Below are 17,456 nucleotides of genomic sequence, written 5' to 3'. Positions count from 1 at the left end.
GAGAAAAAGGGGCCCAATGCCAAATCGCTGTAAGACCTCAAAAAGCTAAGGCCACTCTAAGGAATCAAAAGCTTCTCAAGATCAAGGACAAGGCATCCCGCCAGTGGCCAGTCCCGCCTCGCGTAATGCATAACACGGAACAGCTGCCTAGTGTTGTGTGATGTATCTCTCACAGGTACAAACCCGTTTTAATCCAGGTGCACCAGGCCCGGTGTCATAGGCGCTAGTCTCGTTGCTAGGGTTTTGGCCAGTATTTTATAATCTGTGTTGAGCATTGCCAATGGACGGTATGAGCCCAACTCCGCTGGATCTTTGCCGGGTTTGGGTAGGGATACAAGCATCGCCTCATTCAGGGATGTCGGCAAAAATCCCCTCTGCACTGCCTCCTCATAGACACGGAGTAGCCTGGGTGTAAGGGTTGAAGTGAATGTCTTGTAGAAGTTGGCCGGCAGACCATACGGGCCCGGTGCCTTGCCAGCCGACAGCTCACGGATGCTGGCCTGGATCTCAGTGAGGTCCAGAGACTCCTTCAAGGTGTTCCTCTGGGTGACCGTCAGACAAGGAAGCTCAACCCCAGAGAGAAACTCAGTGCAGGACCGTCTGTGGGGAGTTGCAACTGAGACGTACGTCTTATAGTGCTGCGTCAACGCAGAGTGTATTTCCAATGGTGTGTGAAGCAAGCGACCAGTTTCTGAGCGAATCTCCACAATTGGGCTGGATCACTTCTGGTCAGCCATGCCAGAAGTTTGCCCGATTTGTCTGCTGAGGTATGCGTGCGCGCCGAATGAGCAGCATAATTTAAGCAACGCAGCCGTTCGAGAAGGGATAATCGCTCAGCGTGAACCTTGGACAACATAGCCACTTCAGTGGGGCTTCGAGCAGCCTCCCTCTCAGGGCACAGCAGGCTCCACTCTATATGGGCAAGATCATGCTCAATCGAGCGACGCATATTCCATTGGGTCCCCCCATACAGTGGCCTCTGATGAAGACCTTAAAGACGTCCCATTCTAACAGGCCCGAGGAGGGAGTGCCGTCACTATGCTAAATAAATTTGGGGATCGCCGAGTCTAGTGATGCTTTAAATGCTGCATCCTCCAGGAGTTCGGGTCTAAGTTTCCAAGTAGGGACAGCTGGAGGGGAAGTATCCCAGCCCAAGTGCACAGTCTGTGGGTTGTGGGCAGAGTCCGGGCGACCTAAATAATCCGCGCCCATAACCACAGAGGACAAATTTTGTGTACAGAGTATTCTGTCAAGACGCACATGCAGGAAGTGTGGGGCGGAGTAGTACGAGTAAACTCTGGCATTACGATGACGCCATATATCTATCAGGTGCCAATTTTGGGTCCAGGTGGCCAGCGCGCGCAGCTGACACAGTAGGCGATGTAGGCAGTCGGGGGAAGGAACGGTCTAAGTCTATGTCTAGCACACTGTTAAAATCCCCTCCCAATAACGAAGGGTAATCACTCCACCCCGACAACTGATTAGACAAAGTGTGCAGGAAGGAGGCTTGATCCACATTCGGGGTGTATATAGAGCCTAGCACTATGTCCCGGCCCTGCAAGCCGCCCACGTACCAGGGCAAATCTCCCCTGCGTATCTATGATTTGGTCTTCTGCTACAAAGGGGACACCAGGCTTGATCCAGACCAGGGCGCCCCTAGCATAGGTAGAGTGGCCTGTTGCGTATAATTGCACTCTCCAGCGCCGCTGCAAGCGATGAAGCTCTGAGAGCGCCAAGTGGGTCTCCTGCAGAAAGGCGATCTGCACAGAGTGCCTTTTAAGATATGAGTATATGGAGTACCTATGCTTAGGCGTGTGTATGCCGCGTACGTACCAAGTAATCGCTATATGGGGGTTCATGGCGGCATCTGGTCGGTGTGTCTATGCGCTGCCTGTTCTGCCCATGAGCACAAGCTTGTGCATACAATGGTGGATTCCCAGCACCCAGTTAGACATCCTGTGTATAGACTCCAAATTAACAATAACAAATCCAATACCATCAGAGCAGATGAACAACCAGTGTCCGCCCAAACCCAACAACTCTTACAGTCAACAAAATAATCATACATATTAATTCTCCGCTAGCAGGAGAGTGGGGTAGGCCACGTCACACTAGGATGAGCGTGTACTAAGCTATTCACCCCGGCTAGAGTGAATAACAGAGTGGGGGGGGCCAGTGGCGAACAGTGCTCTTAAACAGTGCTCTTAAACAATTAGGATACCAGTGAAACCTGTGCAGTCTACCCACTAAGTACCCTATGCTTCAGCAGGCGCGCTGCCGATCAGCATATCCTGAACAACATGACGTCTCTATAGACCAGATGCACAGCTCATACCAAGCGAAGATTTCAACATTTCCGAGCCGCTGAGGTACGTGCCAGTAGGATCTAGAAGAGGTTGTCCGCAGTGCCGGGGGTCACACCCAGACGTGTCAGAAATCCCAGCTCAGAGAGCCGGTCCGGCGTGGTAGGGCGATCACTGGGAGGCTGTGAAATTTCAGTCCCCGCTTCCGACGCCATCGGAGAAGCATTAATAGCCGCCGCCGACTGCAGTGCCCCGCGCTGCTCCTGTATAAGTTGTTCCAGATCAGGAGCATGCGTCGCAGTCTCAATGGTCACGCTGCCTCCCTTGCGGCCGTGCCTCGCTCGGCTGTGTCTGCTCTTCGATGCAGGCGGGTTCCTCTCCGCCTCGCAGCCCTTAACACGACCTGTTGACTCCAGCCATTCCTACGCCGCTTCAGGCGTGGTAAAGAAGTGAGACTTGTTATCGACTATGATGCGAAGTTTGGCTGGGAATAAGAGAGAGTACTCCAGGTGCAGCGTCCGGAGCCTACGCTTCAAGGGTAGGTAGGAGGCCCAGTCTCTTTGCACCGCCAGTGTGTAGTCCGGGAACAGTATTATCTGCGCATCGTCCACTCTAGGCGGTGGGGAGGATCTCATAGTCTTGAGAATTATATCTCTGTCTGCATAGTGGAGCAAGCGAATTGTAAAGGGACAAGGGCCATTTCCTGGGGGCCTTGGTGATGTGGGAATCCGATGTGTTCGCTCCACCGAGAAGAAAGGGGTCAGTGTTCCCTCGGGCACTAACTCTCGAAGCCAGTTCTCGGAGTAGGCCACCGCATCGCGACCCTCCACACCTTCCGGTAATCCAACCACCCGTATGTCATTTCGTCTGGTGCGGCCTTCCGCGTCTTCAACTCGGCACTCCAATTCTCCTATGCGTGCCAGTGCGTCCCCCATCTTGGCTTCTAGGCGAGACGTCACCGGATCCAGCTCGTCCACTCGCGCCTCTATCATACCTGTCCTGTCTGCCAGATTGTGGTGGTCTAGCATGTAGCAGGACAAGGTCGCTGGCCCCCTTGTCTATCTTGGTTTCCAGGGATGTGCGAGCCCGCTCCAGCGAATCACTGATGCGCTCCACCGCAGCAGTACAGCATCCAGCTACTGACTGTCTTGCGTCGCAGTGTCCTGTGACCACCCAGCCCCAGTTCCAGAGTGAAGGTGGCCCATCCCCGCCATATCCATGGTCTATGGGGACATCAACTGGCACCACTCCGCCAACCAGACGGCACACAAACGGTGTCACTGCTTGGGGGCGCACCCAGCCAGGTCAGGAGGACCAAGCTGGGGAATCAGCTTAATAAATGTGGCAGTCATGCAGCAAAATGGGCCTCCCAGGTCAGTCCTCAGTGTCTCTCAGTCAGCCAAATTAATGTCCCAGCCTCTCAACACCATAGTCCAGTGGGGGTCAGCTCCTCGCCACCAGCACCGAAACCAGCAACAAGTCCACTCTCAGGTCGCTCTGGGCACCATCTAAGCCAATGCTCCACCAGTTTGATAAGGGCCGTGCCCGCTTGCTTGCGCCCCCAGGACGGCGCCGCGCAGCAGCACGAGCAGCCCAACCAGCAATGGCTCTGCAAACTTTTTCCTTTCTCCCTCTCCCGGACTGCAGGCCTCCAATGTCTGGCCTCCTGGGCGTCTCGGGTCGATTCGTGGGCCGGGGGCCCCCACACCACACCTCTTTCAGGCAGCACTGGAGGTAGGCCCCGGACTCCTCCACCACCGCAGTAGCACCGTGTCCGGGAGGCCGCCCCCGCCGCCGCATGCCATAAGGCTCCGCGCCGGCTTTTAGGGGATCAGCGCCCCCCCCCGGCACCTTCTCTTGATGGGCCCCAGCAGCCGGGCCCTCCCGACACCACAGCTGCGTGCTCCACCGAGTCCGCACCTGCTGCTCACCTGAGCTCTGCAGGCCGCGGATCCTCATGGGCCCGGCCCGCTGCAACTCTGCGCCGCCCAGGGGAGCTGCCACTCAAAGTCGCGGCGATCCTGAATGCAGCAGCATCTCAGCACACCTGCCGCTTGGGCACCACCGGCCCCGAAGCCACTGGATGCTGCCGGATAAACCGGGAAGGACGCGGAGCTCTATAGGCTCGCTTCGGCCATCGTTGCTGCTTTGGCCACACACCCCCGGAGAGCCTAAATCACCTATGGCATGGCTAAACCCAAGCTAACACATATTTTGTGCAGGCCTGGGTGACATTCCAACTATACGGGCATGATACATGTAATTTCAAGTACTTTGTGTTACTTTTGTTTCCTGAAATTCCAGATAATACACCATCTATTGCAAATGCATCTTTCACAATGAAATTGTTCAGTGAATGCATGGAAACAAGAGAACGTAAGTGGCTGTTCTCGGTGATTCTGGTTTTTAGCACTACTTTTTAGTGCAAAATGCATCCATGCAAAAATAGTGACACAAAGATGTTTTTCATACAACATATAGTGCAAATTGATGCATTTGCATTGTGTGTAATTACGTGTAATTTTGCGAAAATTTCATGTGATTAAGCAAACACAAAGTTCGCAAAATTTGCACACCTATTATTTCATCTACCGTTAAAACACATGCTAATGTAACAGACTTAGAAGGGTTACCTGGATTGTGGAAAAGATATGCAGTTTGAGGCGTCTAGAGTCAGTATTTTTTTTTATCTGGTCAAATCAAAGGTGAGGCATTGTTTCAAGAAAACATATGCATATGAATGCAATATGGACTCTAAATAAATTACATGTGGGTTACACTATTTTCATTTAATTTGTTAGACTGCGTGCAACTGTTAATTGTTGTGTTCTCATAATCCTCCAGTGTAAATATGTTGTTTTAAAAATAGCTGAACATGTAAATACGATTTTTACCAAAATGTACTTGTGAACGTTGTGATTTTACAGTCTGTGAAGTGTAATGTTGAGGGAAATCGATTTTCATTCAAACTCTTAAATGATTATTCAAGGCAGTATCCATGGGATGTGCAGAGAAGCTGTGATGGCAAGTGCCCAGGTGTGTAATTTTATTCTGGTTAAATTTTGCTCAGCTTTAAAACACATGAAAAAGGCACGTTAACAATGAAATCTCGAGCTAACATTAACTATAAAAAGCTGCCGGCAAGCAGCTACCTTTTAATTTACATTTATACATATGCATATCGCCTGAAGCTTATTTTGCATTCCCTTGATCAGTCACACATAGTGCTGGCATTACCTCGCGAAACATAGCAGCTCTCCTTGCATTTGTACAGACTGTTAACCGACAGAAAACCATGACAATTGTGTTATATGCTGACTTACAACGCATGACATTGGCACCCCATCACTGCATTTTTGTGTCTGTTTTTATGCCTGCTATCAATGAAAGCTTAGAATACAAATTAGGAGCAGGTGGAGGATACAACAGTCGCCCGTGGCCTATTCACATGGACGTCATTTAGGGGTCGCAGCTGCGACCGCTGGCTTGCCCTTTGCGACCCCTGGCCTCAGAGGTGGCAAAAAATGGACTTGGGGCTTCATTTTCCTTTTTTTCAATGAAATATGACCTTATCAGGCAATTGAAGTAAGTAAAAAATGATTTTAAATGTGTGTTATGTGCTAGCTTACGGGCGAGAGTATGAGTATGTAAGAGAGAGTCCCTATGAGGAAAGTGTGCGTGTGTCTTTGTAAGCATGTGTGAGTGAGTAAAAGTAAAAGTTAAAGTTAAATGTTATATTACGTCACTTCTGCTACCCCTGGCATTTTGGTGGATTGACGTCCATACCTATTCAAAAGTTAATATGCAATTTTGCGACATTTTCCAACAATAAGGATGCTCAACACAAAGTAAAACGTGTTTGTAAAATGTGACGAAAGGAGGGTAAAGTTTTTTATGTTACCTCTTGGTTAGCAGCTGTTAGTTCTTCTTCCAGTGCAGAGACTCTCTCCAATGAAACCCGCAGCCTTTCTCTTACCTGAAAGAAAAAAAATCAAATCATATCCTGTAACGTTGTTTCCATCACTCTTGGACTCGGTATACATGACATGGTTCACTACTTTTAGGGCCAAATAATAACAACCCTGGTAAAGAACTGGTACTACCTCTGGTCAACTGCAAAGAAAAGTCAATCGGGCACTGAAAGTAAATTCGTAAGTACTTTCCATAAATTGTTCCACCCTTCAAAACTTATCGACTGATACAAATAAACAAATATTACGCCAAAAAAGTATGTGTTCTACCATAGGGATATATCTGTGTACATTTACAGTAGACTGGCACTCATACTTAGTCTGTTTTCATATTTATGCGACAGATTTGACATAGGCAACATCAAGAAATAAGTGTACTCTTTTGATCCCTCTTCGTGCATGTTTGTGTAGTTCTTAAATTAGAAACAAGCATCAGCAAAGCCAACAGGTTTCACCCACCAAGAGCTATCAGCTTTACGAAAGAATTGTTTAGCCATAATTTACATCAGCATGGCTGCCATTCGTCATGACTGTAAGCACTGAAAAAAACACTAAGATGCGAACCACGCTGACTTTGTTGTAGGGCTCTTTGCTTGAATTCCATCCATGTTGCACACTGCTTAACAACATGACTAAAAGACAAGGGCAAAGCAAATAGCTCTAGCTCTATGGCTCCTTAGGGCCCTCGGCAAAATCCGAGTCTCTAAATAAACCCAGCCACAAGGGCTCTATTACTGTACCTGCAAACTGTTGCTTAGATTACACTTTACACAACTAATTGCAACTGCAACATTGGCCACACCAGAATTACTGAATTTGGGATTCTCCTGAATATATGTGATCGAGCTCTTAAGCAGGGTTTAGCACTTGTACAACACAGCGGGAACTTGACCTTTCACAGCACAAAGTACATTATATGGCTGAGCACTTGCTCACACGTAAGTTTATACATTTAAAGCATGCACCTCAGTTAATAACATGTAGTGGCAGATATATGTGCAACTCCGAGTGAAATCCAGTGCTACACACATGCGCTAGAGATAACTCAATGAACACATGCAGTGCTTTATATGATAAGATACTGAGTACCCACACTTTTTACATTCAAACAAGGGAGTACCAGCACTATTCAGGAGGGGTTTGATTATTTGAATGGAAGTGTTTTAATAAATTTTAATTTTAATTTTTTCTCTGCGCAGCCTTTAGAGATAATTGAAGAGTTAGGACGAATACTTAAGGTGTGGCTTGAAGGACAAAAGGATAAGGCTTTTTCAGTTATATGGGCTGGGGATTTTAATATTACAAAATGTACGCACCCAGCAGATTCAGTCTGTGGATTCATTGATATACATCGAACTCCCGTTACTCATTGTTCTCACTCAGCTTATGTTGAAGCAATAAATCAACTGATTCTATCGCACAATTTAAGTTATGCATCTGAGGCCCAAGGGCAAGCTAATCATAAGCTTCCAACCTTAACCGGAAGGGGTAAGGATAGCATAATAGACATGATGCCCCTTTCGTCTGATCTCTTGGGCAAAATAGCACACGATGATGCGCCACCCCTCCCGTTTAGTGATCATAATCCCATTCATTTGTTTTTTTATTTTGACGTAAATCGTGAAGCAGCTGATACAGTAGAAGTCCCTCTCTGTCATTCTGAAAATGGGGCAATAATAAAGTGGCAGAATATTGACCCAGTAAAAAAAAAAATTAAGATTTAATAAATTCGACTTTTAATGATGTTATATGCTGCCTTTCAATAGATAGTTATTCTAATAATGTTATAGAGAGTTTCACAAAAATTGCCAACCTAGTGGCAAAGCAATTATCCAAAAAACATATAAAAAAGAATGTCCCCGGATAATACATAGTTTAGCCCAGAATGTACAGCAGCATTTAAAACTTTTTAAAAAGGCAGCTACAAAATTTCAGCGAAACATAGTAGAGGTACGGGAAGCAAGGAGAGCCTATAAGCAGACCCTAGGAAACAGGAAACAGGAAATTAGAAGGAAAGCTTCGGAGGATTTGAATAAAGCGGACCAGTTAACAGATAATAAGCTTTTCTGGGAAATTGTAAAGCAGACTTTTTTTCTGATAACCAAACCTCTGGCATTGAATGTCACATTAGTGAACAGGATTGGATATAACACTTTACCTACATTTTTAACTCAGATAGCGAGGTGGGTGAGCAAAGAAGGGATTCCAGTACACTCCCAAAGGAGATAAGTGAGGAGTGGTTAGTCGATTTGATCGACCTCCCACCCGTTGCTACGGTCATTCAGTGTGCAGCTAATGGCAAGGTTCCAGGCCCAGATGGTGTCCTGGTGGACCTATTTAAAGATAATGTCAACTTCTGGGTCCCTCTTTTGACTAACGTTGTAAGGGTGGCAGTGAAGGGTTGCCTATTGGACTCATGGAAAGGGGCCATTATAGTCTGCATATTCAAAAAGGGTGATTGAAAGCTGCCCTCATGCTATCGCCTTATTTCAATACTAGACTGCACTTTAAAAATCCTTGGGCGAGGAATCCAAGGCAAGTTGGAGGAATGGGCAGAGGCCATATCCTTTTTTCACCTTACCAATGTGGTATCAGACCTGGCTCAGGGACAGTAGAAGAAGCCCTTAACCTAACACTTATTTGGGGGGAAGTATGTCAAGGACAAGAGAGGTGCCCTTCACATGGCTATTATGGACCTCTCCTGTGCCTTTTACTTAGTGGATAGGGAAATTCTCTGGCATCTAATGTGTCAGGCAGATATTGACCAGCCTCTACTGGATTTAATAAAACGTTTACATCAAGATACAACTACTATAGTTCAGAGTTTCCAGAGTTGTTAGGCAGGGTTGCATTCCAGCTCCATTTTTATTTTTATAGTATGTAAACTGTCTCAGAACCTTTTTACAGACATATAGAAAAGATATCCCCCGAATTGGGTCTAAGGCGGTCCCAGTACTTCTATATGCGGATGATGCTGTTCTTTTTGCTTTAACAGCAAACTGTCTTCTACTGGCAAAAGTCATTTGTGATGACGTGTGGCCCCGTGATACAAAATCAAAGCATTTTAATACCGAGGGGCCATGATTAAGAAAGTCCCATTTTTTTATTATTTAAGTTTACAGCTTGATGCTAGTGGGTCTTTCAAGAGGTTAATCAAGCAGAGAGCTCAAAAAGTGGGGGTGGCTTGTGATATGGTATTTAGATTTTTTCAAGGATTAGTCTGAAGCCAATCAGGGAGATGATTCAGCTCTATAGGAGTAAATGTTTGCCCTTGGTAATTTATGGGGCAGGAGTATGGGGTTGTGCCACACCAACAAAATTACAGATAATGGAAAATACATTTTTGTGTTGACTACTTGCGGTTCCTCATACTACCGCAAGCTACATTGTACATCTCAAACTTGGAATGGAGCACCTAGAAGACCTCATGGACATCAATCCCTCGTTATTGTGGTTGCAAATCTGGAGTTTGCCGGTGACTGTTTTTTCCCAAGAAGCTTTGAAAGACTGTTTATCATTATCTGCTTTCCATCCCGAGACTGGCTTATATTAAGAATACCTATTATAGTAGGGGCCTGAACACCTTGTTTGACTTCCCCGAACGGATAAATTGCAGCACAAAAGACAAAGTGAAAAGGACATTTGCATCACATAGGGAAGAGGGCCGCATTGTAAGGTCCCTGGGTATGCACTCTGTTTTAAATTATATTCAAATTCATAAGGTATCAGCAATGAATTTGTACTTAACCTGGTTTACCGACCCTCAACATAGGTTTTATCTGAAAAGGTTTAGACTAAATTTGGTCCACCATTTAGTTGCTTTTCCCTTTCCTGGCCTTAGGGTAGATCTTTCCCATGGTGCCCACGTGTCGCTGTTCTTCTCAAACGACAGAGCATTTCATCTTCTTTTGTAAATTGTTTTGCCCATTTAGAGCTCAGTTTCTGCACCCGATTTTATTGAATAAGCATTTTATCGGATATAAAGAAGGTCTTAGATACTCACAGTCTTTAGCTATGCCAGAAATTTGCTCTTCTGTAGTTAGTTACGTAATTGCTGCAATTAGATTGAGAAAACCTTATGCCTCCTAAATTGTATTCATGATTGTACTGTAGGATCTGCAAGCATTTTGGCTGTATTTTTAGAATTCTTTTTAGGATTTTTAATATTTTACTTAGTAAATATATGTATGGATTTACTGTGCTTTTATGGTCAGAAAAATGTGACCGAATAAAGATTGATGATGATGATAAATTGAACTGTTGTCACTTCTCAATTTAAGACAGGCACCTTGAGATAATGAATACCTGTGCTTAATATATTTCATTTTTTCACAAACTGAGCAAATGTGCATTCGCAACTCAAGTGAGCATATGTTCTGCATCGGGTAAAGTACATGGCTAGTCCCACATAAAACCTATGTAAACTCCACAAACTATCCTGCGTAAAATTCACAGATGAGGACATGCACAATAACATTGAGTAAAGCACAACACTAGCCGCATGAACACCGCCAAGTAATCACAAGGCGAGTGTGTGTAAGAGGCAGAGCACATGGACATTTGTACATGACTGCTTTATTATGCTGAGACTCAGCGCTCAGTTTAAATTGTGTCTTTTTCTCTCACTTGCAAATTTGCTACATGATTTATTTCGGAAATAGCAGAACAAGCATTTGTCATGTTTGATTTTTTTTATTTTGCTTCAATCCGGATGCTATACTCGATGTTGCTTCAAATCTCTTTTCATTGGAAAAAGCAAAGGATGAGTGTTAAACTGGTCAGCCTGAAGGTGATTGTAGGAAATCGGGTTACTTGTTGAGTTGGGGTTAAGCCCTACCGGAGCAGCAACCACAATTCCTGTCAGGGTGAAATCTGGTAGCTTGGCACAAAAGTACTCAGGCTTAACTTAGAGGCAAAATGTAAATTATTTATGCAGCATTTCAAAAAGTAATAAAGTGAACATCAAGACAAGAAAAATCCCCACACTAATTTAGAAAAACTGAGTAAAATGTAATATATTATTTGACACCAAAGCAACAATACTTTAATCATTAGAGCAAGGAGTAGTTTTAAAGATCTACATAAATACAGTACGTAAGAGCACAAAATGCTAACAGTGGTTATCGGTGCGCACAAGGAAGCACAATCAAAGTCCTTCTTGCAGCAGAGCAGCACAGCAGTCCTTCTGAGTCTCTCATAGGTTCAGAGGTGTACTGAAGAGTTAGGTCTGAGGATTCAATATTTATACTTGGTGCCAGCTTTCCACTCCCAGAGGTATTTAGAATGCCCTTTGTTTCTGCTCAGGCCACAGCTTCAGTGGCTTAATGAAACTTGAGGGGACCCCTCCCCCCCAAAGTACATGGGGGAGGCCTCCACGGCCCACCTCCTACCACTTTAAGTGAGGGGACTCGTGGAGCTGGGTGGTCCTCCCACTCTGTGGGGGCTTATGTTATGGCACTATCCAGCTTATCTAGGGGCACAAAAGGCTAGTGCAAACCCTTTTGTGAGTGTGCTGAAGCAGAGCCTTCGTGATGTACAAGTGCGGTAGGTGACAGCCCCACCAACATCAAGTCAGAGATGGCTCATCCTTCCAACACCAATTTCCCCTTTGACTAAGGGGGTCTAGGTTTTGGCCATTCTGCCAGGATGGGAGGGGCGGATTGTTTCCCTTCCCTACTTACATTTCAAAGGAGCTGCCTCAGCAAACTCGCAAAGAACTTCCCACCAGTCTTTTGTCACCATTGACTTCTTGAAGGCTGGGCACAAGTAGGGACATTTCAGAACCAGCAGTCAGGGGACAACTTCAGAAGTTTCTTCCACTTTAAAGCTGGCACCAGGTATAGAAACAAGACCCTCAGACTCACTCTCCAGTTCATTCCTGGACCTGCAAAGGACACTCAGAAGGCCTTGTACTTCATAGGATAGTCTAGCTGTTTAAGGGCACATTTGTATATTAGAGGACTGCCCTGCTGCATAAAGCCTGCCTTGAACGCTCAGAGGACTGCCCTGCTGCTTCAGGACTGCCTTGCTTCTTGAACCCAGGACTATCAGAGTGATTCCAAAGACTAGTTAGTTGGCCTCCTGTTCTAAGCTACAGGGACACAAAAAGCTCCAACTATTTGAAACCTGCACCTGGACAGTGCCTGAAGTGAGTCCTACATCCCAAGCAGTGCCCACCAAGTATATGACCCTCAGAAGGGTGCTAAAGGTGCCTAAACATCCAAAATCCAAAACTAGGGACAGGCAAAAAGTCCTCTGGGCACCAACAAGAGACCAGGACCTACTTGCTCACTGATCTGCCCAAGATGCATTGCAGGCAAGCCTGAATTTGCTAAGTTCTACTTCACAGTAGCAAATCCTCTTCAGGCGCTACTCATAGAGGGGGTATCCAGCATTGTGGAGCCCTCTTCAGCTACGGTCTGCAGGTTCTTCCTGCTGGACTTCCAAAAAAGTGACTAAGTCTGAATTTAGAAATCTTCACTAGATAAAAATGCCTCCTTCCTGGACAGCTTCCTTACCCGGCAGAACTTTACCTTTCCAGACATTTTTCTTTAAAAAATAGTCTAAGTCTGAAGGTAAGCTGAGAGTGGGCCTAATCTACCTTGTGTATCAGAATGATACTCTATCACACGCAGCCATAAATTTTGACTTTGCCCCGGCCTTGTGCGACTACATGACCCCAGTTGGCACTTTGATATTTTAGGCACTATGTTTTAGTGAAAAAGTACTAAAAAAGTTCATAACTCTGGTTCTACTGATTGGATGTCAACCCTTAATCAAAAACCCAGTTTCTAACAACTGGTTTACACGGCAGGTTACACAATATGCATAAACAGTTTGTGATCACCTAATAATTATATTCCCTAACTCCTTATGTGCACTGAAGAGATTAGCACTATGTTCCTGTTGCAGCAATGGGCATACTAAATTAAAGGTTTTGCTGAACATGACATCTCTGCAGGATAGGTAGGCCTCACATAGTAGGTGCCTTTCAGGTGATTTAGAGGAAGTAACATCAGTCACTAAGATGTCTGAGTAGTTTAGGAGCTGCCCCACAATCCTGGCATGAGTTGGGAAGAGGGAGGCTCACTCTTATCCCCAGAGGGTCTGACGGAGGGGAGGGTGGGAAGGCCAGGCCTCCCATGTCATTGTTTCTCTTATGGGTATCAGAGCAAAGCCTGAATGAGACCTCAAAAATCCGATCTCCTGCAAGAGCCAGAGCGGGCAGGTGCTATCAGCTGTGGTTGGAGGCCCCTAGCACAGAAGCTGAGAAAAAGCTACTTTTGTTACTGGATTCCCCCTGCTTCTAAGGGGGGACCAAGACCAGCAATAGCATGGAGGGTCAAAAGGGGGAAAGGAGTGTGGAAGGTGGGAGGTTGCACTAAATATCACAGTGGAATGGTGAGGGTGGGAGGGTGAACTAAAGAGCATGGAAGGTTGGGAGGGTGTACTAAACTGCACGGATGGATAGGTAGGATGGGAGAGTGCACTAAACAGTATGGAGGGATAGGGTGGATGCACTTAACAGCACATAGGGGTGGGAAGGGTGCAATAAACAACACAGAGGGATTACACTAAACAGCACAGAGGAATGGGGCGGGTGCACTAAACAGGATAGAGGGGCGTGGAAGTTGCACTAAACAGCACAGAGGGATGTGGGGGGTATACTAAAGAGCATGGAAAGATGGAGAGAATGTATTAAACTGAACGGAGGGAGGGGAAAGTGAACTAAACAGCAAAGAGGGATGGGAAAGTGCACTTTACATGCAGGGGTGAAGAGAATTTAGAGGTTGCACTTAACAACATGGAGGGATGAAGAGCGTGGGAGGGTATGCTTAACAGCGTGGAGAGTCAGGGTGGGTGGGAGGATGCACCTAAAAGCATTGAGGGGTGGAAGGGGAGGAAATGGCACGTAACAGCATGGAAGGACTGGGAGGGGCACTAAACAGCACGGAGAGATGGGGAGAGTGCATTAAAAAACACAGAGGGACAGGGAGGCTAAAAGGAAGCACACAACAACATTGGAGGGATAAGGCACACAACATTCATCTTTGTTTGCTAATTAACTTTAATAAACGTGATAAAGTAATAAAAGTTATATAGCTGCATTCACAAAACTGGTGTGTAGTACGACAGTACAATTTGGATCTCAAGGAGTTAATGGTCCGATTCGGAACATCAAAATTAGTGCATTTTGCTAGATTTCAGTTTACATTAATGAAATTGTAATGCTGAATCACTGGAATTCACTTTCAATTCACCCTCTTGGTGGGTGTGCTCACAGGCACGTTGAAGCGCTGCGTTGATGGTGCAGAGGTTTGCTAGGGAGCAAAATGCTTGCCATTTCTTGGAACTTCCTTCTACAAGGAAGGTACAGATATATCCTGAATTTATTTTCTGTGTAGATGTAAGAGAGGCAGAGAAGTTAAACAAGAGTGTGCACAGTGCCAGTGAGACATGATGTATAAACAACCAAAGACCAAGAAAGGGAGGGAAGGCATGCGTTAAGGACAGGAGGGAGGATGGGGTGTAAATAACAAAGGTGGGCAGGAGGAGAATGGGGCTAGCAACAACAGGGACTGGAGTAGGGGTCGATAGAGGGTAGGAGGGAGACTGCGAACACCAACTTTTAAACAAAATCAGGGACAGCATAAACCCAACACCCTGTAATTCAGAGGAAATCACTTAATCTCACCATGCTTGAAAATGCAACTTGTGTAATGTATCTGGTTTTCATTTAAAGCGGTCCAATACCTTTAGATCAGGTCAATTTTGTGCTATATAAAAATGCCCCCAAAAAAAGAAATAGTGCCTCATTCACAGCCCAGGCAGCGGACTGACACTAAATATGATACAAGGAAAAGAGGAGGGACCGGGAGATTACTTGGTCCAGTGTACAGTCTCCCAATAATAGTACGACAAACCAAAGGTACACTGTTCCATACAACGGGAAGAAAAAAGACATAGGGGACCTGAATTATCAGGAGCGAGTGCCCTCAAGCATCACAGTGGATGACTGGCATCATCATCGGGTAATGCTCCTCGCCAGGCCGGCAGTGGAACGCCTGACGGGCTCCCCACAATGGGGGGCACTAAGCCGTGTTGTAACGATGGCCACTACAAAGGTAGAACCATCTAACTGGATATGCCTACACTCAAGCACCCATAGAAAAGGAGAGAACAGGAAAAAATAAAGAATAAAATTGGTTAAACATCGCTGCATATATCATCATTTTAATCAATAGTCAGGGATGATACCAAGATTAAAAATGCAGGAAAGTACTAAAATGAGTGTCAATGCTCAATTACTTTCAAGGAACGGAAAGAGGGGAGTTCTGACTATTTACAAAACTTCCTCAAATAAGGTTGACATGTTTCACGTCGTGCGGTCCTCTCGGATCCAATGACGCTTCATCAGGACCAGAACAATCAGTATATAAACTCCTCTCCACATATTCAAAAACAATGATGTGAAAAATTACAACAATAAATTAATATAGGCCGGTCACTTACATTGAAGTACACTAAGCCAGGTCAACAGTCAGGTCGCCTAGAAAACAAACAGTGAGAACAAACACCAAAAAATACCCAAAAAGTGGTCATTGGTGTGGTGGTGCAAACATTGTGCAAATCAATCGCAAAGAACGAAAGGGGATGATGACAAAAGTGGGCTTACCACCCCCAAGTCGGGAACAGGCTCCTTGGTAAACACGTCCCGCGGACTCGGCTAACAGCGAAAATATGGTAAGCATAAGTAGTCAATCAAAATACATAACAAATTGTTTGTCAAAAGAGAAAGGAAAACAATTCCAAGTTCATAATTCATTTGGTAACATGTATGATAATACTTATTGATGCGCCACAGAGAATTCTAAAAACACAACGTAAATGAGTAAAGCTAAATCAATGGACAATAGTCCTGTAGTTTTGCAGTTTTAACACATTGTGCCTAAAAGTACAGCTTGCAGCCAATAGGGTAATACCCAAATAAAGCTACTATCGTTAGAGTGAAAAAATCCATGCCCGAGTCTTATTGAAGCATTCCCCGATTCAATTAACAAATTGACACAGTTGAGAAAATCGCCCGTAGCAATAAAACTGATCGTCAAAAGGTCATACTGTGATGAGCAAACGAGCTTACTTGTGTCGCGCAGGTCCTCAATGAAAGACCTACCCTCCGGGGCGTGCAACCGCAGACAAACGTGGTTGAACGCCGTCGGGGTATAAAAAGATCCCATGGACCCGGAAGTCGATGTACGTCTCTCGTCCGAGGTAAACTCGGAACGAGAAATAGAAAAAGGACTCCGGTTCTTCCCGGAGTGGCATAAACACTGTGGAGGGACTATAGGTCTAGAAAGGGAACGATAAATCCGTCTAATGTCCTAAGAATTGTTCGAAGTGGTCATTCAGTAAAAACAATATTCAATGGAATTGTAATAGTTGATAATTACTCAAGATAAAAAGTAGAGAAGAAATAATAACAATCAGGAGATGTCTAGTCCCGATGTGAGGCGGAGTCCTTTTTCTATTTCTCGTTCCGAGTTTACCTCGGACGAGAGACGTACATCGACTTCCGGGTCCATGGGATCTTTTTATACCCCGACGGCGTTCAACCGCGTTTGTCTGCGGTTGCACGCCCCGGAGGGTAGGTCTTTCATTGAGGACCTGCGCGACACAAGTAAGCTCGTTTGCTCATCACAGTATGACCTTATGACGATCAGTTTTATCGCTACGGGCGATTTTCTCAACTGTGTCAATTTGTTAATTGAATCGGGGAATGCTTCAATAAGACTCGGCATGGATTTTTTCACTCTAACGATAGTAGCTTTATTTGGGTATTACCCTATTAGCTGCAAGCTGTACTTTTAGGCACAATGTGTTAAAACTGCAAAACTACAGGACTATTGTCCATTGATTTAGCTTTACTCATTTACGTTGTGTTTTTAGAATTCTCTGTGGCGCATCATTAAGTATTATCATACATGTTACCAAATGAATTATGAACTTGGGATTGTTTTCCTTTCTCTTTTGACAAACAATTTGTTATGTATTTTGATTGACTACTTATGCTTACCATATTTTAGCTGTTAGCCGAGTCCTTGGGACGTGTTTACCAAGGAGCCTGTTCCCGACTTGGGGGTGGTAAGCCCACTTTTGTCATCGTCCCCTTTCGTTCTTTGCG

General features: G+C 45.3%; 1 protein-coding gene across 6 annotated transcripts in view; it reads right to left on the bottom strand.

The window, feature by feature from the left end:
* The window catches only part of PPFIA2 (PTPRF interacting protein alpha 2), a 1,804,029-nt gene that overhangs the window by 802,975 nt on the left and 983,598 nt on the right, over positions 1-17,456 (bottom strand). For all 6 annotated transcript variants that reach the window (XM_069228760.1, XM_069228762.1, XM_069228763.1 and 3 more), the window contains one exon: positions 6,205-6,279. In XM_069228760.1, the coding sequence (XP_069084861.1) occupies positions 6,205-6,279 (75 nt within the window). The remainder of the gene's footprint in view (positions 1-6,204; positions 6,280-17,456) is intronic.

The sequence above is a fragment of the Pleurodeles waltl genome, chromosome 4_1, assembly GCF_031143425.1.
Source record: "Pleurodeles waltl isolate 20211129_DDA chromosome 4_1, aPleWal1.hap1.20221129, whole genome shotgun sequence".
NCBI lineage: Eukaryota > Metazoa > Chordata > Amphibia > Caudata > Salamandridae > Pleurodeles > Pleurodeles waltl.
This window is presented reverse-complemented; position numbering and strand designations above follow the sequence as displayed.